At 37.7% G+C, this 24496-nt stretch overlaps 2 protein-coding genes across 2 annotated transcripts in view; both read left to right on the plus strand.

Annotated features, from left to right (window-relative positions):
- Window positions 1-24016, plus strand: LOC140164599 (cytochrome P450 1A1-like). Its single transcript, XM_072187917.1, has 10 exons — window positions 1-103; window positions 1736-1917; window positions 3778-3951; window positions 5403-5496; window positions 8301-8459; window positions 9375-9583; window positions 14941-15066; window positions 15567-15806; window positions 21282-21380; window positions 22181-24016. The coding sequence occupies exons 2-10, from the start codon at window positions 1752-1754 to the stop codon at window positions 22441-22443; spliced, it is 1530 nt and encodes a 509-aa protein (XP_072044018.1). The 5' UTR covers window positions 1-103; window positions 1736-1751; the 3' UTR covers window positions 22444-24016.
- Window positions 1-24496, plus strand: part of LOC140163570 (cytochrome P450 2K6-like) — a 59185-nt gene that overhangs the window by 20131 nt on the left and 14558 nt on the right. The window lies entirely within an intron of this gene.

Here is a 24496-nt window from a genome sequence, read left to right on the forward strand (position 1 = left end):
ATCAATGACATTTTGCTATATATTCCGTATATTTTATGACATTGGCAGCCATACGAGGAAAATTGGAACATAAGTTGCGACAAGTTATTGTGTCGTAAAGCATGTAAGATTTTCATTAATTTATCTATCTTTGATCTCCAAAATGAGTGATATTTTAGCTATTATATGAGTTATGAATATATGAATTATTGAATCGTTTAGAAACAGTGATTTATTACACTACACCTATATACATCATGGCAGTCAGATGTATCGGTATCGATACACCTTTGCATAGTTAATTTCTGATGCGAAAGAGGCGCGAGAGCCACCAGTATGTCTGCACAATTAGACCTATGTCACTGGCGCTGATGAATGGTGTGGTGGGAGGGGTGGAGGGATAGCTCACACATTATTATTGCTTATCTCATAATCATTTCATGTACCCATCATTGCCATCCATAACATCCTTTGGCCCAGTATGTATCCAAGAATTGGACACTACTATACTGGGCCCAAGGATGTACTCCAATAGGCCCAATTCATATCAATACCTATAGGGTTCAATTGTACAGTTTTGACCCCAGTAATTGCAATAGCCAGTCGGTGTCGTAATCACGCACGTTGGCAACATTAATAGAAATTGTTCAGAAATTGTATTGGTTGTAAACACTGTCGTGAGCAAAAAGGGGGTGACGATCTACTTGCGGTTCCCGAACTACCTAAAAGGGACCATACAGAAGGCGCTATTATTAAAGCCGTCCACTGCACGAACGTGCCAGAAGGCAAGTTAAAATAGCCCCTGGAGTGTATGTAAAGCTTCAGTCTGTGCAATTTAGAGGTTTGAAGCTACAACAAATTCACTGCAGCATGTCATTTTTCACTTGTGTTTTGAAACGAAATTTTATTTTATGCTTTATAACACTCGCGATCATTATTTTTGGTCGTTTCTTAGTGACGATCGAGTCCCGTAATACTATAAACCAACCAATGACGTTGTGGCTATTTCTACCACTCGACGCTTTGTATATGCCATATCGCGAGATTTATCCGTCACGGATTATTCGCCGTCGTAGTGTGACTTCAAAATCATTCATTGCCATGTCAACTGGTTCGCGCTATATATTCACCGTAGAAGTAGCGATATAACAGGATTAATTACCATAGCGATAGGTGAAAACAATTTTTGAATGTATTGCCCTGCCTGTCATGTCTATGTATGTTTGCAATCATAGATGTGCATATGAAAAGGTTTGGCTACAATACGATTATCTTATAAATGCATCTACGCACAGTTTCCGCCTCAAAACACCTGATATGAATACAATACCGCTCTTTTCAAAGACACTAATCTTGCAAGTGTGAGTGAAACGTAAATGGACTCTGTATAATGTGAATTTGTTTATAGAATTACGATCCAGGTCTTTATGCCTATTCTTTGATATTAATGGTGCGGTGCAGAGTTACATCGTACGTCTAGTCCAAGGCAATATAATTATTCAAAAAATGTTTTCACCTATCCTATGGTAATTAGTCATCTTATATAACAACTTCTGCAGCGAATGCTCGGAACCACGATCAAAATGATCGCAACACAAAATCAATGGGTTGCTAACTGGTAGGCAAAGTAAGCGAGAACCAGTAATAAATGTATATGACTTTATTCACTACGACGACGAAGAGTAATATGGTATTTATTCACTATGGAGGAAAACTCGTCTAAATAATGCACATTTTCTTACACTTTCGCCTTTAGACTGATCCCCGTCACCATGTTGCTTAATTTTGTGGAGACCATCTCTACATATGACAGTGGGATTTACTCCATTACGGTGGTATTGCTTATCATTCTCGCATCCCTTGTTTATTTGAGTATTCGGAGACCAAGCGGGATGCCACCCGGACCTATAGGACTGCCTATTGTTGGAAATATGTTCAGTAAGTCGATCCTTAAGGATATAATTGATGCTGTTTAAAATTATTAAAAATATTTATTGGAAGACATCAAATGATCTCAGAAACTATATGGAATTTTACAATCAGTCCTCCCAGGGATCAGTCAGAACCCAGGTTAAATGATAACTGAGTTAAATTCCAATTAAATTTCTTGAGCAGAAATAGGTCCCCGGCCGAAGGAGTATATACGAATGTATTGATGGAGAACGCGTGAGGCACGTTTTTTTATGCAAATAATCATACTCATAACTAGCATCCATTCATCACGTGATACGTAAATCAAGTGTGTGGACTGATGCAGCCTTACTTTTAATCAGGACTGTTGCATATCTGTTGACATTTACTCACGTGTCACGTGCTCTAGGAGCTAAATCTCATACGGGCCTTAATTAAGGATTGAGTTCAACACCCATGTCTACCAATATTTGTTACCATGAGGTGTTAGGATACACCCTCTAGAAAATGCTTTCATCTTGTTGTAAGATACAGCCTGTCTCAAAAACTTGTGGAAGTGGAAAGCACCATCTTTGGCAATTAGAAAACACTGTTGTGACATGATGCTTACGTCAACGTCAAGGAAGCAGTCCTAGCTTTCAAATCGTTTGTTTCATTCATTTTGGTTTTGGCAATCTAAACACAAATGTATGAAAACCCTTTTGTGCCACTTTTTTAGAAAATTGAATAGAATGTTAAATCAAATACCTGTACAGTGTAGTCAACAAAAGAACATTCATTTTGATTATGTAACAATTACTCGGTAAATTTACGTATACGATATGCAATATTTCGTTGACATGCTTTTTATTATACAACAAATTGTACAATATTTGTTTGTCTTGAGTAACAAAGAGAACAGTATTTACCATGATAAAATCTTTCACATGTACGAGCCGTACATGATGTACATTGTACATGTATTCAATTTAACAGCAGAGTGTTAAATATTTATCTATCTTTTAATCTGTTTCAAGTGAAAAAAAGATAATCATTTTACCTGTATCATGATAAAACAGTAAAAATAGTAAAAACAATTTTGTATTGTTGTGTAATCGATTCAATCTTTTGATTTCACGAAAGAACTCTTGATAAACTTGATGATATCATTTATTTACATCATCTACAGCCCTGTTCCCTAGTAAAAGTGGCGCAAGGGTGATTTTACCCTTGTCAACTAAACATATCTCGAGATTAAAACAAGCAAATTGAACAGAACAAACGGCATTGAAAGCTATACGACTACGCCCTTGACGTAAATGTAAGCATCATGTCACAATAGTCTGTTTTAATTGCCGAAGAGGGCGCTTTTTACTTGCACAATTTTTTTGAGAGAGGTTGTATATCAAATTATTCGTCTGATGACAAGGATTAAGAAAATGTATAGTTTGAGCTGTCTACGTCTCGTCCAATATTTTAAAACTCATAGCTCGACCAATAAACATGGGCTCAATCGATCCAATTTTATATCAAAAAATGTGCCTTTCTCCTAAAAAATTAGGTTTTGTAAGAAACTTCAATAACGATAGGTCGTAGATAGCACAACTACACATTTTCTTAATCCTTGTCATCAGACGAGTAATTTGATATATCTCCTAACAAGATCGAAGCATTTTCAACTTTTTACCCCAGTGTAACCTTTCGTGACCTCTAGCGTAGAACGTACCCTACAAGTCCAATACCCCCCTAGCAGTGATCTAGGGGGTCTATACTAACACCTCAAAGTAACAAATATTAGTAGACTTGGATGTTGAACTCGACCATTTTTCAACGCCCCTTGCTCCTAGACTACTGGTCTCTACGTATCACAATGCAATTCGAATTTGTAAACCCGTTATTTTTATCCAGGTTTAACTGACCAACCTCACATTAAATTCAAGGAAATGACAAAGAAGTATGGTAATATATTTGCCGTGAAAATGGGACAACGATGGATGGTAGTTCTCAATCAAATAGATGTGGTGAGAGATGCAATGCTCAAAAAACCAGTTGAGTTTGCAGGACGGCCTGATCTATATTCAAGTAAGTACCCAGTAAAAACGTTTTAAAAAATGTTTTAAACAAGTTATATTTTGTGTTTTGGTTAGGTAAAAACGTTTCAACAACATTAAAATGTCGGGGTATTTAAAGGTCATGAAAACGTTTTGAAACGTTTTGTATGAAAACACATTACAACAATAATTTGAAAATGTTTTCAAAATGTTATTGTAAACTATTTTTGGCAAACATTTTTTGCAAACAATATTTTTTCAACACTTAAATAACATAATGTTAAAATATTTGCAGTAGGTTACCAAAAATGTTTTTAAATGTTATGAAATCCTTTATATAACTCGACATTTAAACGTTTTCTGACAACTATTTATAACCTTTTGCGAATGATGTCGAAAACGTTTTTTTGTTCGGGTAGGGATGTTGGGATGGCAGGTGTTGCGTACGCTGCCTGGGTATTAAATATTTTTGTAATGTTTTTCCCATTTTGCGACAATTAAAATGTATACAAACGTATCAATATTAAGAATATGTTAATGGTATGATAAGTTTGTTATTAGGTTCAGCGTCAGTGTGGTACTGATATAAAGTTGGACGGATTATTACCTGAATTTATCGGGCGAGTTAGAGTTTTCAAATATCACGTCGAGCGAAAATATGATTTTTTAGTTTAAAAAACATGATTTTCCTTAAAATTGGATTTATAATCAAAAATGTGATTGCTAGATAAAAATATGATTTCTTATGATTTCTAGTCAAAGATGTTTTTTGGTCAAGAATGTGATTTTTGGTCAATTATGTGATTTTTGGTCAAATATGTAATTTATGGTCAAAAATGTTAATTTGTTGGTCAAAAATGTGATTTTTGCTCAAAAATGTGATTTTTGGTCAAAACTGTGATTTTTGGTCAAAAATGTGCTTTTTGGTCAGAAACTCATGTCACGACTTACAACAAAAATACGAATCATGGTTATACATGGGGACTTGTGCACATAAAGTTTATGAAATATGCACTCTGTGAAGAGTTTTCCTTTAAATTGGATTTATAATCAAAAATGTGATTGCTAGATAAAAATATGATTTCTTATGATTTCTAGTCAAAGATGTTTTTTGGTCAAGAATGTGATTTTTGGTAAATTATGTGATTTTTGGTCAAATATGTAATTTATGGTCAAAATGTTAATTGTTTGGTCAAAATGTGATTTTTGTCAGAAACTCATGTCACGACTTACAACAAAAATATCAATCATGGTTATACTTGGGGACTTGTGCACATAAAGTTTATGAACTATGCACTCTATGAAGAGGTTACAGATATGAAAAAAACCTGTAGCTCCAGGCAACCGATACACAAATTTATCGGACAGTTAGGTTATGTACAAAGGTACTGGGTTCAGCCTTCTAACAATACAAATGTTGGTCACTTTATGATAGTAACCTTAGAATTAATCATGACACGAATATTGATGTTTATTATTCAGGTGACATACTATCAGAAAATTACCAGGACATTGGATTTGCCACCTACAGTGCCAGATGGAAACTCCACAAAAAATTGGGTCATTCCGCAATAAGGTAAGCCATGGTCTCATTCTGTTTTTAATTATAAGATAATACCTCATGACTTTATAGACCATTTAAGAAGAGGTCAAAGATGATTTCAACGTCACTAGAATTTCTTCAAATTTGTAACGAAACTCTTTCTGCGTTAACACGTCGAAGCTCATAGTGTCTGACCTAGGAGTCCGTAGAATTTTGATGATTGGAAGATCTGGATGTGCTCTACACATGTCTAGAAACAGGAATATCTTTGTTTCCAATTTTGGAAATGCTACAGAGGGCGGTCGTCATCTTGGATTTCAAGATGGCCGCAATTTTATACTCTTTTTTTCCTATATCTCAGCTTTTGAGCAACATACAAGGTTGAAACTGGTGTGATGTTTGTGATATCAAGGATTCCATGAAAGCCATTACCTATAGCTATAAATAGATTTATTTAGCATCCATCTTGAATTTCAAAACGGCAGACGTATTTAATATACTTTCACCTATATATATCTCGGCTTCTAAGCAACATTAAGCTAAAAATGGTGGCAATACCCATGTTTACAGGGTGTCCCAGAAAAAAATTACCGAGTGAATAAAATTGAACTTTAGTCGAGAAACAAACATCAGAATGAATACATTTAAAATGTAGCGCTTAGCCGATTTTATTGTGCATCACATACGAAAATTTTATTTGATTCGGTTGACTGGTTGCGAAGAAATTAACGGTTACATAATGCACACACCAATGCAGTTCATTCCAAGTTTGGTCAACAAGCGCTTTTTTCATGATCTCTACAGCTTCCTATTAAAGTATGTGTATCTCATTAAAGCCAGAGTAATGGAAGACACATCGTCCAAGTACGAATGTGAGATTTCTTGATATTTATCAACACTAAGATGTATTCTTTCACTTGAAACAGATAAAATTAAACTTGCTAATATTTACTGGTATTATTGCTTGATTTATTTCACTCTTTCCAACTCTAAAAAGTCACATGGCTCGAGACAGCTTAGCAAATTGGCGGGGAATAATGAGTCAGAAATGCGCGAATGAGAAATATTTTGATTACGCGTGCGATTCGCATCGCGTGACGCGACGCAACTCTGCGCGTATGTCCAACGCAGTCAAGGCGCATTTGGTTGGTTGTTAACGCCAGCAAATGTGGTGTAAACAAAACAAATAATTGCAGTCAAAATGCCACTTAGAATGTTGGCGCACTGAAAGCAGACATTATAGATTCATTGGTGCAAAAAGATGCATATTTAGACCATGCACCAGATACAGCTTTTACAAGCGTGAAAGTCTTACCGTTTTAAAATATAAGGACGATTTGTGGATAATTTTGATTTTTTTTTAAACTAAAACGTCGATTTCTGGGTGTAAAAGATTTAAACTTTGCATTACAATTTCTTGGAAATATTCCAAAAACATTATGTGTGTGAGAATTTTTTTAAGCTTTATGCAATAATTCTTTATGCAATATTTATATCAAGTGCAGGTTAATATTATGTGAAATGTTTTGAAAGAAACAGATTGTTTAAAAAGAACGAAAAGGTTTTCACCGAACAAAATATGAAGCCCATTGACAGTGTTAACCACTAGTGCGCATTATGTTGAATAATCTTTCTTTCAAACTTGGAATGAAGCGAATTGACGCATGCGTTATGTAATTGCTCATTTTTTCGCAATCAGTCAAACGATTCCAATAACACTAGCGTATAAGATGCAAAATAAGATTTTTACATTTTTGGATTCTGATGTCTATTTCGAGACTTAGGTCCAAATTCATTCGCCCGGTATTTTTTCCGGGACACCCTGTATGACATTAGAAGTTTCAAAATCACATCTATGAGTAACATTATAGAGTTGTAATTTAACTGGTTACTAATTATGTAACATGGATTTACATAATTTCCTTGCAAGTTGCTACATATGCTATTCTAGTTAAACATCATCATCATCATCACTGTCCTCCTCATTGTCACAGTCACATTCTGTATGAGAAGGAAGGGATTGTCACTTAGTTCTCTCTCTTTACAAACGTAATTTTCTTGACCTGAGAGCGACTCAGTATGGTGATAGGTACGGGAGTAAACCATACAATCTTTCGGGTCATCAAAACCAGCAGCTCTTCATGGGTTACCGTAAAATGGGGTAACTTTGGGCACTTTTCAGAGTTTTTAAACCACTGCTTCCAAACAAAACCAATAATATTTCTAATTATCTCTTTTTATGACATTAGGGTTCCCTTCTACACTTTGAAGTTGAAAAAGATTTTTTAATAATTTTGTAAGGGTGCCCTAGGGGTTAAAAATAGCCTGACCAAAGTTACCCCGCATTTGAGGCAACTTTGAGTATATACATTCCATGAAGAAAAAAATCAAAACATTGATCTTCGCTGTATATGGGCAAGTTGTTGTTTTTGTGACATTTGACCCCTTGCAAAATTAATCAAGCACACATCCTTGCTCATTTTGAGGAAATTGGACATGAGCGACTATTATTTCATCCAAATATATTTCTTAATAAATTGATACCAAATATGACTAAAAACAATATTGCTGTATGAAAATATGACCATTTCAAAAAATATATGTGACCGACCAAAGTTACCTTGCTGACCGAAATTACCCCCCATTGTACGGTACATGTTGCAAAGCTCTATGTTTGTGTCATCGTGGTATTTATTTAATTTTTATTATCTCAATGTTAAGTTGTTTTTTATAATTTCTGCTTATAATTATTATCAGATATATAGTTGACAGTTTTGCGGAGTGGAGCAAACTATTTCAGCTTTATTATTATACCAATATTGTGTTGTTTTCTCTAGAAATTTTGCGACAGGTACGAAGTTGGAAAGCATCATTAATGAAGTCACAGAACGCATAGGTGAACGAATAGATGAGCAGCATGGGAAGCCTATCGACCCTAAACAAGTGATATGCCTAGGTATCTACAATATTCTTGGGGTACTATGTTTTGAACACAAGTAAGTTGAAAGAAAAGGTAAATTAACACAAGTAAAAGAAAGGGTAAACCACTCCCTACATAACGAGTCTGTGCATCGTCCCAGTATAAACCCATTTATACAACTTGATGTAAAAAGACAGCTGAGGTTGAACACTTTGTCTAAGGGCAATTTTCAGTGGAACTTTTACGTATGAGATGAGTGGATATTTTCTTCAATATCAGGAATTACAAACCTCGGCACAGCACCCAATTTGGGTTCGTGGTTTTAAAATAATGCAATAAAAACGTCATCGTCAGATTTTTTTTTCAAATGCATTAAAAACACCATTTTGTCCGATAACCTTTTGGTCCGATAACCATTTAGTCCAACAACCAATAAGTCTAAAACCATTTAGTCTAACAACCTTTTAGTCTAATACTCATTTACTTTATAGCCATTTGGTCCAAACCATTTGGTCTACACACCATTTAATCTTGTTAATAAATACATTGTAGACGAAATGGTACAATGTATTAGACTAACTGGTTATTAGACCATACATGTATTAGACCTAACGGTTATTAGACCAAATGGTTATTAGATCAAATGGCTATTAAAATATTAGACCAAATGGTTATTATTAGACTATATGGTTAGTAGACATACCGTTTATTAGACCAAACAATATTAGACTAAATGGACATTAGACTATATGATTATTAGACTAAGTGGCAATTAGCCTTTCTGGTAATAGACCAATTGAATATAGACTAAACTGAAATTAGACGAAATGGTATTAGACCAAATGGGAATAGACCATGCCCATCCCTGCCAGTTAATCAATAAAAGTACCGGGGAAGGAAGGAAAAAAACTAATCGGGTCGTACCCTTAAAACAATCAAACAACCACGTTGCCAGAATAATACAAGGACTCATTCCAAATCATAATTTCAGGTACGAATTCGATGATCCAAAGCTTACATGGTTTATTCGAAAGAGCCGCGAACAAAGCGAGGCAATTGGAGTGGGTATGCTGGCTGATTACATTCCTGTATTGAGATTTATTCCAACGCAGGGTGTCACAAAGCTTGAAAAAGTTCTGGGCGAGTACCATGGCTTCTTGTATGCTGAGCTAAAACGTCACCGCGAATCGTTTGATTCAGGTAGGCTTTTCTATAGTTATCTTAAGTTACATAAATTTCAACACATTTAGTCCATGATATGGGTTGGTACCTTAGGTTTCACGTCCGTATACTACGGGCGATCATCAGCCAACTGATTATTTCTTTTTTACACGGCTTGTTACCTTTCTCCTATGACGACAGGTCGATATGAGTTCTGATTTCTTATTTAAAGTGTTTTGATAATTGATGATTTCGATTTTCTCCTCTAAGCAAAGGTTGCATAACCCCGATTGACGCATAGATGTATTTGACCTTTTTACTATGTCCCATCGAATTTCAAAGTCCTTTTGCTTTTTCTTTAATTTCCATACAAACTTGGAAAGTTCTGTTTCAGTTGAGTATTTTTCGTGCCGGAATGATTTCGTATGATTACGGTAACGTGTTTTGAATGGGCCACCAGACAGGCCTACATATACATTTTCTGTGTTATCTGATGACACTGTAGCTTTGTATATTATGGAGCTGACGAGGCAATTCCCACGGAGTGTACATGACCCTTTGACCATGCAATTGCACATTTTTTTGGGCGTGGCTTCCTGTTTTTCATTCCTGATTACTCTGGTGTTGTGCGCTTTGATTTTGCTTTGCATGTTGGACATGCAAGAGTAACTCATTTTTACTGTACTTCTGTTAAAGATCTTGTTAAGGGCATGTCAACGTGGGAAGTGCCTGTCAATTAACCTTAAGAAAGTTTTTCCCACGTTAGTTTTCACGTCCCTACTGAAAGGTGGATTGAACCACGTTATATTTCTGTTCCTGGGGTGGTTATTTGTGTTCTGTTGTGCTGGACATGAATCTTGAAATGATATTTCCTTGTTGTACCCACATGATGAAAGAGCTGCATTGTATGCGGGAGATGCTTGCTTGAACACATTTTCATTAGATGATAACATGGAGATCCTCTTTTCGATGCTGGATGGTATATGATTGAGTATGGCTGGTGGGTGATTTGATTCTGCATTGACATACAGGGGATTGTCATTTGGTTTTCTGTAGGGTTTATGGAGGTCGATGCTCAGATCAAGATTGACGTCGAGGTAGTTCACTTGTTTCAGGTTTACCTGGATCGAGTGATTGCATGACTTTGGTTAAGTCCTTTCTTATTTTATCAGCTTTGCTGCCAGTGGCTTTATGGCAGCCAGGCCGTCATCGCGGTACAAACCTATGTTGTTTTGGTGCAGTTTTGTTTTAAGGGTACTGCAAAGGGTACTGTAAAGTCCTACGAGTTCTGATATCTCTGCGCCGTCGTAGGCGCCCATCGTGACGTCGAACTCGTTGGATGCGTCTTTCTTTACCCAGTCCTTGCCATCACTGCCAAACAGTAAAGATCTTCTGGCATGCATTAAGGTCCTACGCTCGATGTCGCTTATGTGCGTGCGCTTTTTAGCCCATGTGAGGCAGGTTGTTAAGAGGTCTTCAGTTATAGAGGGATAGAACTCTACAATGTCAAACATAAGGAAAGTTAGCTTTCTCTTGTCAGTGAGATTGTTAAACCATTCAATCACTGATTTCGTACTGCGCCATTGGTTCACATCTAGTTTACTTCTGATGTTGTGTTACGCATGAAATCACCGAAACCATGGAAATATTCGGCTGAAGAGGAGAATGATGAGACCGACAGTATTTTTGATAAAGATGACGATGGCATGGACTTGGATGATGAGTGGGAGTGACAAATGGTAGTAATCATGATGCAGTCATGTCTACAGTAGAATTCACCTCGAACTTTGCAGGACTACCTAAACCCCATTAAAAGCTATTAAACCAAGATAACACTCATTGAAACAGCTCAACTGATTAAATCGGATCTCCTCTGGTTGTGCACATGTGTCTGTTTTATATGTGCGGTATCGCAATGAGCTGCTATAATACAGCTTCAGTTGGGTAACCGATTATAAAGGAAACGAAAGGAAACAATGGTATGTGGACCTTTGTTCACGAAATGAGACAATGGCCTGCTTTTTTGTTAACCAGCATTCTTGAAAATGAGCAACATAATGATTGTTGACTTAACACGGTTTGGAAATAATTTCTTCATATTTTTGGTGTTATCGGTCGTTTACATATCCTTCCTAAAACACAAAAGTGCGACTATTTCCAAACACCTAAATTAGCTAAAATTTAGGACATGTTACAAAACTATATTTTCTAGAATTTCATAGAATACTTTAAATGTAGCTTGTACTGTTTTTTTGTGGCATCCTTCAGAACGGAGCGGTCCGTTACCAATATAGCCCAATATTTTCGGTCAAATCTCCATTCAATTAACACGGGGAGTTGGCTAGCTATGAGCTAGCTATGCCTTGCCCTCACTCATATTCTACGAAAGTGCGACTATTTCTGAACATCTAACCTAGCTGTAATTTTAGGTCATGTTAGAGAAATATATTTGCTAGAAGTTTGGAGAATACTTTAAATATTGGCCAGTTATTTTTCACACAGTGATGTTAACTATTGTCTGTCCAAATAACTTAGACACCCGGTTTTTAGGATATATTTCGAAAAGTTTTCACTTTGGAAAAAAGTCATGAAAGAAAAGTTGCTAAACACGGTCAGACCTAACAGAAATTCTTAGTAAAGTGATGAAAAAATATTCTTCCTTGTCTACTTTTATTCAATTTTGACCGATTTACAGCAAGATATCTGGGTCCAGCCGAATATTCCTAATGACTTGAAACTTTTGATGGGATAATCTATTTACAGTAAGGGGTGTTTGAACATTGTAATCATGCATATTGATCAGTGATTCCACCCTTTTTTCTTTGATCCTTTTACTAATTCACAATAATGGCGGTCTACTCAAATGCATTCAACAAAAGCATGTTTGCAATCTACCGCGAGAGGTCGTCTCACACACATAACAAATACACTACGATCAAATAGGTTGATGACAATATTTGACTGAATGGACTGCACTGTGCCATGATTTCGGTGAAGGACACCGGCCAATCAATAATTCCATGCACAACCTCTATAACTCAAAAGATGTCACAGTTGGTGCATTATAACAAATGATGGAGCAAGTTACTATGCGGCTGGAGTGTATTGTGAATTATACTCCTCACCAATAACATCAGAACATTTATAGTGCATACAATTGGTATTTTCTTAGAATTGGGCCAAGCCAAAAGCATGCACAGAAGAAGATTCAAATACCGCGCCGAATTGTTGTAATTGGTTGAGGGACAGCTGGGATACACTAAGAATAAATATGCCAATTAGAAACACTGTCTGCATTTTATAAACACTGTCTGCATTTTATGAACTGAATATATATAAAATGTTTTTGGTGAGGAGTATAATTACTTTACTATTCATCCATTCACTATCCAAAATCACCATACCTACAAATCTGTATAATGAGACCTTCCACAATAATGGTACCCTACTTCTACCGGCTTATTTTTAAAGTGTTGAGAAAAACCTTCCAATTTCAATAGAATTTCTGGTAAACTCTCACTCAATGCTTTGGAAACACAAAAATCCCGTTAGGTCTCAGCGAATGTTAACACTTTTCTTTCACGACTTTCTTTAAACGTGGATATTTTTTCAAAAAAGTAACAAAAACTGGGTGTCTAAGTTAATTGGACAGACAATAGGCAAATGCAATATACTTCTAACATACACTATTTGTAAAGGTCGCGCGTCAATGGTGAGAGCACTGTGTATTGTGTATAGGAAAACGGACAGTAACTGCAGTATGTGTACAGTAAACGCCAACTTATGGTATACATGTATAACACATAACACATATCAAGTTACGGGTAGGGTTTTATTGCACTATATAACAAATAGACAACTTCAATTTATGTGTTAGGGGCTATGGACAATTCTTAAAGCTCACAGATATAGGAATTGACAGGATATTGGCACAAAATCATGAAATAAAAAGGTATTGATAAGAGTTAGATCTTAGAGCATTTGGAGTTACCTTGATGCATTTCATGGTACCATTATAAATGCTAAGATGCTTCTTACCTAAAGATTTATATAACACTATACAGTTTTATTAGTAGAACGCATGCAGCTATTGCGTTATACATGTTATATTCAACAACTCTTCATATACCTTTGTACAGGAGCCAACCGTTGTTAAACCGTGATGAACCGACACTTTTACTGTAGCGTATACGCGTTACGCGAGAGCGCGTAAAATTCGTCATGCCTGGAACATTTGTGCGTATGCCAGCTTACAGGTTGAATTCAGTATTTTCAGGTAGCGGCTAAACATTGCCATTTTATACTGTAGTTTTGTTGCTGATATCAAAAGAGAAATCATCGAAGTTTTTGTAAGGCTGAGTGGCAATGATTAACTGACATTCCTCGTAAAATAATCGTGAATTATACGATATTTAGCCTCTTTTCGTTGTTGAAAGGATTCAATCATAGCCACCGTTGTTCATCACCGTTTAACAACTCGCGTCCGGCGCGTCTGCGTGGTTTACTTCGCTCGGGCCCTCGCGAAGTAAACCACGCAGACGACGCGGTCGCATCGTTGTTAAACGGTGATGAACAACGGTGAATCGAGATGTTACCCCACCAGGCGAAGTACAGGGAATAAATACCAGTGACAACAAAAATAAAAATGGAAAATGTATTTCATACTATGGTTATTTACGAGAAATTTTGAATGGCATCTGGCAGCCATCTTGGATTTGAGCTGATCCCGCCATCTTGGACATGAGCTAATCCCATCCTTTGATGAAATTATTAACCCCAGATATGGATTGCTCATATTAGAAAACCCACTAAATGGTGTATTGCACATTAGTTTTGACCAAGGGGTTCAAAAGTTATATTTCTAAGATGGCGGATGGCGGCCATCTTGGATTTCAGCTGATCCCAACCTTTTTAAAGAAAAGTAACTCCAGAAATGGATTTACTAAAAAAACCAAAAAACATTGAAATGATACATTGCACATTAATTTTGGGCAAGGAATTCAAAAGTTGCATTTTCAAGATGGCCGATGGCGGCCATATTGGATTTATGCAAATTACGAGAGTTGCCCAAAGTTGCCAATTTGGCAACTAAGCTGAATTTGCTCAGTGACCCCTTTATACCACAAATCAAGAAAAAAACTTAGTACCAACTATTGCAAGGTTGTGTACAGGGCCAATGGGGGTGTCAGCTGGACTAGTAGTCTATTGGTTGTATTTGGACAAGGAAAGCCCACTATGATAATCCATAGTTGTGGAGCAGTCTAGATATAACTGAGGAAGATAAGATATTGACGAGCTATAGTAGGCCCAATTTGTCTCAAGTCGAACCCGTCAACGAAAACGTCATCCTGCATTTTTTGATTTCACACAGTGATGTTGGTATTTTGTTTCTATAGAAAATATTCGGGACATATTTGATTCGTTGATTCTGACTCAGAAGGAAGCAATAGATGAAGAAAGCGATCTCGTGGACTCTCTTACTGACACACATCTGACAGAAACCATAAATGATCTTTTCGCAGGTATGCCTGATTATGCCGCCCTAATAATTCATAGCAAGTGCTTATGCTAATTTGCCAACTTAAATATTGGATTAACATTTTGTTAGTTTTCATTAAGTTACGATACTTTAATACATCCATATATCCGATGAAATTCATTTTTTAAATTTGCATTCAATAGCTCGGTTCAAGTTTTTGACTTTGTTTTGTTGTGGTTTTGGAATGCGTAAATCCAATCGATTGGACGGTTGGATGAGTTACTGTCAATTATGCTTCATCTTGTGGATTTAATAATCTAGATAGGAAATTAACCTGAGATTTGATCGAGCACATAAGCGCACGAAGCCCTCCATACATATTATTATCTTGGCATAGAAGATTCACATATTCTGTCCGGCAGTAAATGATTAAACGTCATATATGTGTACGCTTATTACATAACCCTTTAAAGTGTCACTGCAACCTCCCTGTAACACCTAATTTGCATACAATTATTTCGTTTCTATTTTTCTTATTTAAAGGTGGAACAGATACAACAATTATTACTCTCCACTGGACAATAGCTATTATGGCAGAATATCCTGACATACAAAAGAAGGTAGCCATGGAAATCGAAAACATCATAGGGCATGATAGGCTGCTCTCTTTGGAGGATAGAGGGCGCCTTCCATATACAGAGGCAACTATGAAGGAAGTTTTACGCTTTAGTTCTATCGCTCCGTTGGGATTGCCACACTCAACAACCTGTGACGTTATGTTAGGTAGCGTAGCGTAGCCATTAGGCTTACTTACTTACTTAGCATGGCTCAATCGACACTGGACTGTGCTACTCAGTATTCAATGATAGTCAGTCATCTATATCTCAAAAAAAGTAACTAACCCCCCTTAAACAATGGCCATTATTAAAAAAACGGGCGATTGTATTACAAATCTGTAAAATGCGTTGGAAGCAGAATTTATTTCTGCACATTGTTACGAGTCGTACTTGACTCAAGGCCAAAATCACCTTTACCCGAACTCACACGAATGCACAACACAAATACACTGTTTGATTAAGCTAACAAAATATAAATCGTTAATTGAAAACAAAGTATGATTGGTACAAATAACAACAATAATTGCATATAATAAAGTCACACAATCACAGTTTTATTCTATCAGTACTTAAACTTCTTGTTGGTGAACCAGAACCAGATTGAGCCCCATAATCAGTGATCTCTCCAACTACACAATCCGGGATTCCATTCCAAACATGCACTGCAACATGGACGAAAGTTCTGCCTGTTGACAAGGTTCTTGAGACTGGCTCAGTCAGTGCATGACTTGGCATTGAGAGACTGGTGCGAGTGGCTCGTCTGATCACGTAAGGCTTGGGCAGCAATGCTTTCAAGTCTGGCGGGCACAAGCTGGTGTGCATCTTGTAGAGCACAGATGCAGCAGCCACCTGTCGTCTGTGATGTAAAGAGGGGATGTTAAGATCCATTCTTACCTGCTGCTCGTCTACGCCAATAGTCCTCAATGCTTTGCTCTGTATGGAGTCAAGGAGCTTCAGGGTGGTGGTTGAGGCACTCATCCAGCATAGTGAGGCATACTCCATAACACTACGAACCTGGGCCTTGTAAACTGTGGCTCTCCCTTTAACATCAAGCTTGTTTGCTACCCTCCTTAGTGCTCCAAGGTTCTGTCCAGCTCTGGCAGCAGTGTTGGAAATGTGCTTAGCCCAGGTGAGTTTCTTATCAATAATAACACCCAGGATTTCCAGCTCATCCATCTCTGCCAGTTTGGTGTTTCCAAAATAAAGTGCTAGTGTAGTTGGATTCCACTTTCTTGAGATAGTCAGGGCTTTACACTTGGAGGGCTCGAAGGTGACTTTCTACTTGTCTGCCCAGATCCTCATTTTCTCCAGGTCCCGGTTGAGGCTCGCTGTTGCAGCTATGCTGTCATTACTTGATCTGATATCGCAGAATAGGGTGGAGTCATCTGCACACAGATACATGGTGTTCTCGCATTCATCTCCCAGATCATCAATAAAGACAGTGAATAGCAGCGGGCCCAGGATTGAGCCTTGTGGTACAGAGGCATTGATGGACGTACTGTTTGAGGATTGGCCAGATATAACCACTTTGATGGACCGGTTGGATAGGTAGCTCTCAATCCAGGTCAGAAGCTTACCAGAAACTCCTTTGCCTTTCAGCTTAGAGCAAAGTCCTTTGTGCCATACCTTGTCAAATGCTCCTTTGATGTCCAGGGCAACTAGACGCACTTCATGACCTCTGTCTAGAGAGTTGGACCATTGCTGAGAGAGGATGGTTAAGATGTCAGCTGTGCTGTGATGGGGTCTAAAGCTAAATGAGATGGTGCTGCAACAGGTACTTCTGAAGCTGCTTCTGTACCACTGCCTCCATAACCTTGCTGATGTTGCTAAGAAGAGAGATGGGCGGTACATGGATGGATTAGACTTTGAGTCCCTCTTATGGACCGGGATGACTGAAGCACACTTCCACTGGCTGGGAAACACTCCATTTGCTAAGCACAGCTCAAATAGGCGGCTGAGAGGTCTTGCTAATTCAGCACTGCACTCTTTCAGGATTCTATTGGGGATCTCATCAGGTCCATTAGCTTTATCAGGTTCTAATTTTCGCAAGAGCCTCCTGATGTCCTTGGCCTTGAAAACTACGAAGTCCTTAGAATTTGGTGGTATCCCCTTTACTTCTGGAGCAGGGTCTTCTGCATTCTCAAGTTGGCATTTCTTAGCAAAAGTCTGTCCTAGTATTACAGATATGTCTGCCCTAGTGTCCTTTATTACATGTATGTCTGCCCTAGCTTTTCTTCCAGTGTTAACCGTATTCCATCGCCTCAGCTTGTTGTTGTACTTCCTTCTGGCTTGTTTCTCAACCTGATTGTATTCCCTTCTGGCTTCTGCAAATTTATCCTTGTTTTCCTTAGTGTTGTTTTTCTTCAAATTCTTGAACAGGCAACGCTTCCTATTTGCAGCTCTCTTGCAGCTGTCATCAAACCAAACTTTGTCGCCAGTTTTTTTGGTGACAAACTTACCTGGAATATATCCATTGCATCGCTTATGATGTCAGTAACGTTATTGCAAGCTTGTTCAGGGTCGTCGGTTTGGAAGACTTGAGTCCAGTTTGCAGAAGAAAGAAAACCTCTCATGCCCCAGTAGTCAGCTTTGTCATTGCACAAATTGGAAAGCTCTCCTAAGTTTGATCGGAGGCCTCTGATGTTCACCTCCAGTATACTCACATCCGTTTCACGTAGTCGATGGACGTGCGTTGGTCGTCTCCGTTTAAATCTGTCCTTTCGAGGCTTGTTTGTCTTTTTCTTAGCAAGTTGTTTACAGGGTTGGGGGTTGCTGGTCCCGTCACCCCAGAATCGCACCTAAGCAGTGCGGCAAGGATGTACGCTAGCATGGCCTGAACAAAAAGCATCCTGGGACTCATAACAGTTCGGGTATCCAGATGAGGTTGATACCGCTTGGTCAAGGATTGGGTGATCATAGCATAAAGTACATCCCCACTACCCCCATTGCTATGTTCTGGACGACTGATGTAATATATCCTTATTCACTTGTCCTGCGAAAATCAGCGAAGTCCAATGTACACTTGCGTCTATAAATATCCTTGCGTATGAAATCCTCACTAGAAAATGATGCTGCTTTCTCCAATCACTTATCTTTCACCAATCACTCTTTTTCCAGGGAACAGGTTTCTTTAACACAGCTCCGCTGTATTTGACAGATGTGTGGGTTTCATAAATCTAGCAAGCTCCAGCAATTCGACAGAAGAACTTTAATCCTTTGATGAGGAAGAGCACATTCACGTACTCATAAATCTCCTTCTTTGCTGTATTAAAAATAGCTCAATTATTACCTATGTAAACTGGTTAAAATGTACTTTGAAGCACGAAGACCAGCACACACATGTGGCGTTTTACAATCTCCTCAACTCTCAACTCAAGCCTCCAGCTTTTATACCAGTACTCATGCAAAACCCATCATCTATTAATAAACCATCACTTCATTCACAACTTCACAGATGATGCAAGCTTGGGATTTCCCAAGATTAATTATACACATTAACCTTTCTCATTACATCACTTCCTGGGGGGTTTCCAAATGTCAATTTCACAATCTGTTATCAGGGGTTACCCTGATGGTGCAACCATGCACTGAACATTGAGCAATATGGAAATCGCCTAATATATTAATAACTCTGATTCAGTTTGTTTTGATCACCTGATGCATCTAAGGGAATTCCCCTAGAACATGCCATAACACACACACACACACACACACACACACACCCACACACACACCCACACACCCCCACACACCTCAATAACAATTGACTAAATATTGACGTTAGAGCGTACATTTAAATCAATGTAACCCAAAAAAGGAAAGAAAAGAAAGAAAGAGAGAAAGGGAGAGAGGGGGGAGGGGAGAGGGGAGGGGAAATAAAACTACATTCAGTTCGTAATATAGGCCCTATTGGTCCGGTATATGGGGCCACAATGGCTACAATGATGTGCACAAAGAACTAATGATTTTGCAAGATCGACAAAATTATGTGCGCCTCCTATGACCCCTCCGCACAGTGCCCTTCATCAGCACCAATGGAGATTAGCCATGGGCATAGGTGTAAATCCCAGGGGGGTGTGGGAAAAATCCCCCCAAAATGGTCCATATAATCACCCCAACATGTTTACAAATTAACCTCATTATTTGGCTATATAAACCTTAAAAGTGCCAAATTTTGCACGCTTCGCGCGAATTTGTTCCACTTTTGTACAATACTTCACCATGCTAAATTTTTAAGAAAAGAAAACTACGCGCCACTGATTATAGGCAAGGTGGCAAGTCAGTACCCTCCCCTGCTCAGTCGACAGAAATGTTGTGAAAAAATTAAAGATTTGCATCTCCATTTGGTCTATTTTAGACCTAAACATTTTTTTGGAACATTTAGTATTAAAATGCCAAAATTGCCGCGCGCTTCTCGCGCATTTATTTTCGCAAACACATTCAGTGGTAGATCTGCGAGACGCCCCATGAGAAATTATTTCTTTTTTCAAACTTTTCATCTCAAACTTGAACACGATCACCAAGTCTCAAAAATGACAGTTATATTTCCATCCTTACTATATATTATGTAAATCATATAAATATGAATGCTAGTAGGGCAGCTCCTCTGATGCTTGGAAAAGCTCATGAGCTGGATCAAAATGCCAGGACTAAATTAACCAAAAATTGTAAAGGCCTATGTATCTTCCTTTAGCACGATTTTAGGACACAATTTTCCTCATTGTGTTCATTTTAGCATTGAAATTGTAATTTTTTCGCGCATTTGTCCCGGTAATGTTCTTTTAATAGCAGATCAGTGGGACGATTTGGAAATTTTGCCCCTGGCTCGGTGACTCCGGTACATCCCATTTTGAATTTTAGCATTGAAATAGCAACTTTTCGCGAGCTACGCGCGCAATTTATCAAAATTTCGTTCACTTAGTTTCCCTGTAAAGGAATTCTGGGGACAGCTTGGAAAAAACTTGGGTTACAGTTGTGGGGGAAGGGTCAGGGGTGTCTTCTATCCGATGCGCCAGGGGTTGCAATCATATGCCAGCAAAAGCTAAATCAGGCTATATACCAGCAAAATTTATTTGTATAATGGAAGGAAATCTGTATTATGATATCTGAGTGTTTTTGTATTGTTTTCAGTGTAACTTTCAAATCTGGACCTCACTACATTAAATTGACCGGTGTTTTATTGTTTTTATTGTTTTATCTTATCAAATGAGGTGTCAAAATGCATTCAACGCATTTTACAGGTGTGTTATACAATAGCCCTTTTTTTAAATAATGGTTATTATTCAAGGGGAGTTAGTTACATTTTTGATATGTTTATGACTATCATTTGAAGACTGAGTGGAACAGTTTTTGACAATAGCTTTGAATTATTGGGGCAGAAGTTATCTTTTGAATCCTTTCATGACCACTGAAGCATAGTCAAGGAGACACGCGTGAATTCACAGAACTGTCGCTCGCGCATAAAGAATGTCAAATGTCATAAAACACAAATTTTGTGTCTTTCACCTTCCAGGAATATTGGTGTTTTGTACTACATCTGCTCGACGCCGTAGATTAAATTTACATTTCAAAATAATAGGAGTAATAATGACTTCTCTTACCTTTAGAAATAATCCACACAGTTTTTTAACTTTATTTGCAGATAACTTTCGAATTCCAAAAGACACGATGGTAGTCATCAACCTTTTTGCACTGCATTTTGATGAAGAGTTCTGGGATCAGCCGAAATGCTTTAAACCAGGTAGGTGCTTTTGCAATATAGACCTTCGTCAACCATGCTCATGTTGATTATTATAATCGTATGCTATGTATATATATAGAAGCGCAGAAAAATATGCACAGTGGCCGCTCCTATCCCGGGGGCTGAAGAAAATTACATTTTGGCGCCCCTTCCTCTACAGCCCGAAAAGGTTGACCCAATTTGAAAAAGTGAAGAGCAAAAAAAAAAAAGGATTTTACGCGCTAGCGCCCTAAAAGCAATGTATAGTAGCATTTTTCTACTTTTTCAAAATTTTCCTTTTTCTTTACTAATTCTTTTTGCCGCCCCTTCTTCTTTTTGCCGCCCTTCTTTTTGCCGCCCCTTCTTCTTCCGCCGCCCCTTCGTTTTGGCCGCCCCTACTTTGACCCCGGGGGGCTGGCGCCCCCAAAGCCCCCCCCCCCCAAATACGCGCGTGAATTGCAACCTCTATTCTATATACCCCGTAATGTTGAATCAGTGATTTCTAACCTACATTACAAACGGATACGAATCAGAAATACACAAAAGTTGTTTGTATAATTGACAAAGGTCACAAAGCTGTAACTTCAGCACAGCAATCATACAATGAAGACTAGTAATTAGGAAACGAAACAGAAATGTAACGATAAAAATGACATTTTCAACTGTCGTTTATTATTCCGTGAACTTCTGCTTTGGAAAGAGTGGCCGCAAAAGCGGAGAACCGCAAAATTGTAATTTTATTTCCAAAATATAAGCAAAAAACTAAACTACTTTTGATTGATTTGGTTTATTGGTGTGTTTTTTTTTGGTGTTTTTGACAGAGCACTTCTTGGATGACAGCGGTTCTGTCCAACAACATCCCAATAGTTTCTTGCCATTCTCAGCAGGAAGAAGGTCATGTCTGGGAGAATCTCTGGCAAAAGCGGAATTGTTCCTGATTTTTACCTGGTTCCTGCAGAACTACGAAATCTCGAAAGTGCCTGGTGGCAAAGGCGAATCCTTGCTGGGACGCATGAAGCTAGGGGCGAGTTTTGTGCGAGAGTTAGCTCCGTATGAAGTGATAATGAAGAGACGTGAATATTAATGTCCCATTTAAAAATGTTCCAGACCACTGTGTTTTGTGGCTCATCTCAAACCATTTTTGTTGCGCTCGTGTACCATATTTAGGCTTTTTTTGGAATCTGTGTAAGGTGAGGTACGCGTCACAACCATGTTTGAGCAGGAGCGGCATCTTCTTTGTAGAAATATCGTGGGGAGGGTTGAGGGTCAGCTGATCAAAACTTTAGCGTGGTTCGTGGTTCTAAAAAGTATTTTCTTGTTTTGCACATTGTTTTGAGAGTCAAAAAGTCTGAAATTAGGTCAGGGTTCAAGTTCATGTCATTGTTTGTCAGGGATTGGAACAAAAACTTGTTTTTGCATAACAAGCAGCACAGAACAAATTGTCCTGACATTTGGGTAGAGAAAGTTGAAGTTTCAGATATGAAGCTATTTTAAGCTATTTTATCATGTTAATTGAAATGCTGTTGCTTAATTGTGATGCGATCAAGCAAAATCAGTCGGATAGTAAAAAACATTTACAAAGCTGGATTTTGCAGAAAACCCCATTGAAATTGAACAACCAGTTCTAAAGATATGAGGAATTAAAGAGTTTCCAAAACAAGAAGAAACAAAAGGAAATATTTCCTTTATTTGGCTATATCTCAAAATCAATATTTCCGAGTTCCGACTGATTTTGCTTGATCGCATCACAATTATGGCGCACCAAAAGCGTGTGAGAAAAATAGTTAAGATATAATGCCTAAAGTAGGCCAGGGCGGAATGATGTGATTTACAAGTAGTAATGAGTAACAAGTAGTTGCATAATTTAAGAGGTTTGCGTAATCATATTTTGGTTTAGGCAGAATGCTTTGTGTAGAAGTACATGAATATACAGCCTGTCTCAAAAAAAATTGCGCAAGTGAAAAACGCCCTCTTTGGCAATTAGAAAATACCGTTGTGGCATAATGCTTACATTTACGTTAAGGTCACAGTCTTAGCTCTCAAATACCGTTTGTTCTGTTCAATTTGCATGTTTTAATATCGAGATATGCTTACTTAGCAACAAAAGGGTAAAATCACAATTGTGCCACTTTTACTATAGTCATTGATAGGGAAGAGGGCTGTACACCAATGATAGCATCAAGTTTATCGAGAATTCCTTCGTGAAATCAAAAGAATGCATCAATACAACAATACAAGATTGTGTTTACTGTTTTATAATGATTCTCTTTTTCCACTTACGACAAACTAAAAATAAATAAATATTTCACATTCTGCTGTAAAATTAAATACATGTGCATGTCAATGATTTGATATCATGGTAAAGACAGTTTTCTTAAATTTGTCACTCAATACGCACAGATATTGCACACTGTGCAGGTTAATGAACTTAGACAAGTTCATGAAAATTGACAAATGAATGAACTTAGACAAAATAATGCACGCGCGCTGATGTTGATGCATCTAATGCACGAGCCCCGATGGGGGTGGGGGTGTATTAGAGTTAAATATATACATCAACATCAACATCAGCTATCATTGATTTTCATGTAACAGTCCTATTCCCTAGTAAAAGTGGCACAATTGTGATTTTACCCTTTCGTTGTTAACTAAACATATCTAGATTAAAAAAAGCAAATTGAACAGAACAAACGGTATTTGAGACCTAAGACTGTGCCCTTGACGTAGATGTAAGCATTATGTCACGATGGTATTTTCTAATTGCCAAAGAGGGCGCTTTTCACTTGCACTTTTTTTTTAGACAGGCTGTAGTGCACCATTTAATTCAAGATTTGCTCAAAAATATGTCTTGATAAAATGTGTATTCATGCTTTGTAAATAACTTTTGTAGAACATGTAGAAGTAGGACACTATGTTGTTTAACTTTGTTAAAACACTTTGGTGAATAACATTGCCAGTGACACAGGAAAATATGTATTAACTATAATACTATTATTAGGAATATGAGTATGTTACATGCTGAAAACATGTTCGGCACAACTGGAACAGTGCCACAGGAAAATATGTATTAACTATAAAACTATGATTAGGAGTATTAGTATATAGGAAGTTGAAACAATGTTCGGCACAACTGGAAC

The sequence above is a fragment of the Amphiura filiformis genome, chromosome 11, assembly GCF_039555335.1.
Source record: "Amphiura filiformis chromosome 11, Afil_fr2py, whole genome shotgun sequence".
Classification (NCBI taxonomy): domain Eukaryota; kingdom Metazoa; phylum Echinodermata; class Ophiuroidea; order Amphilepidida; family Amphiuridae; genus Amphiura; species Amphiura filiformis.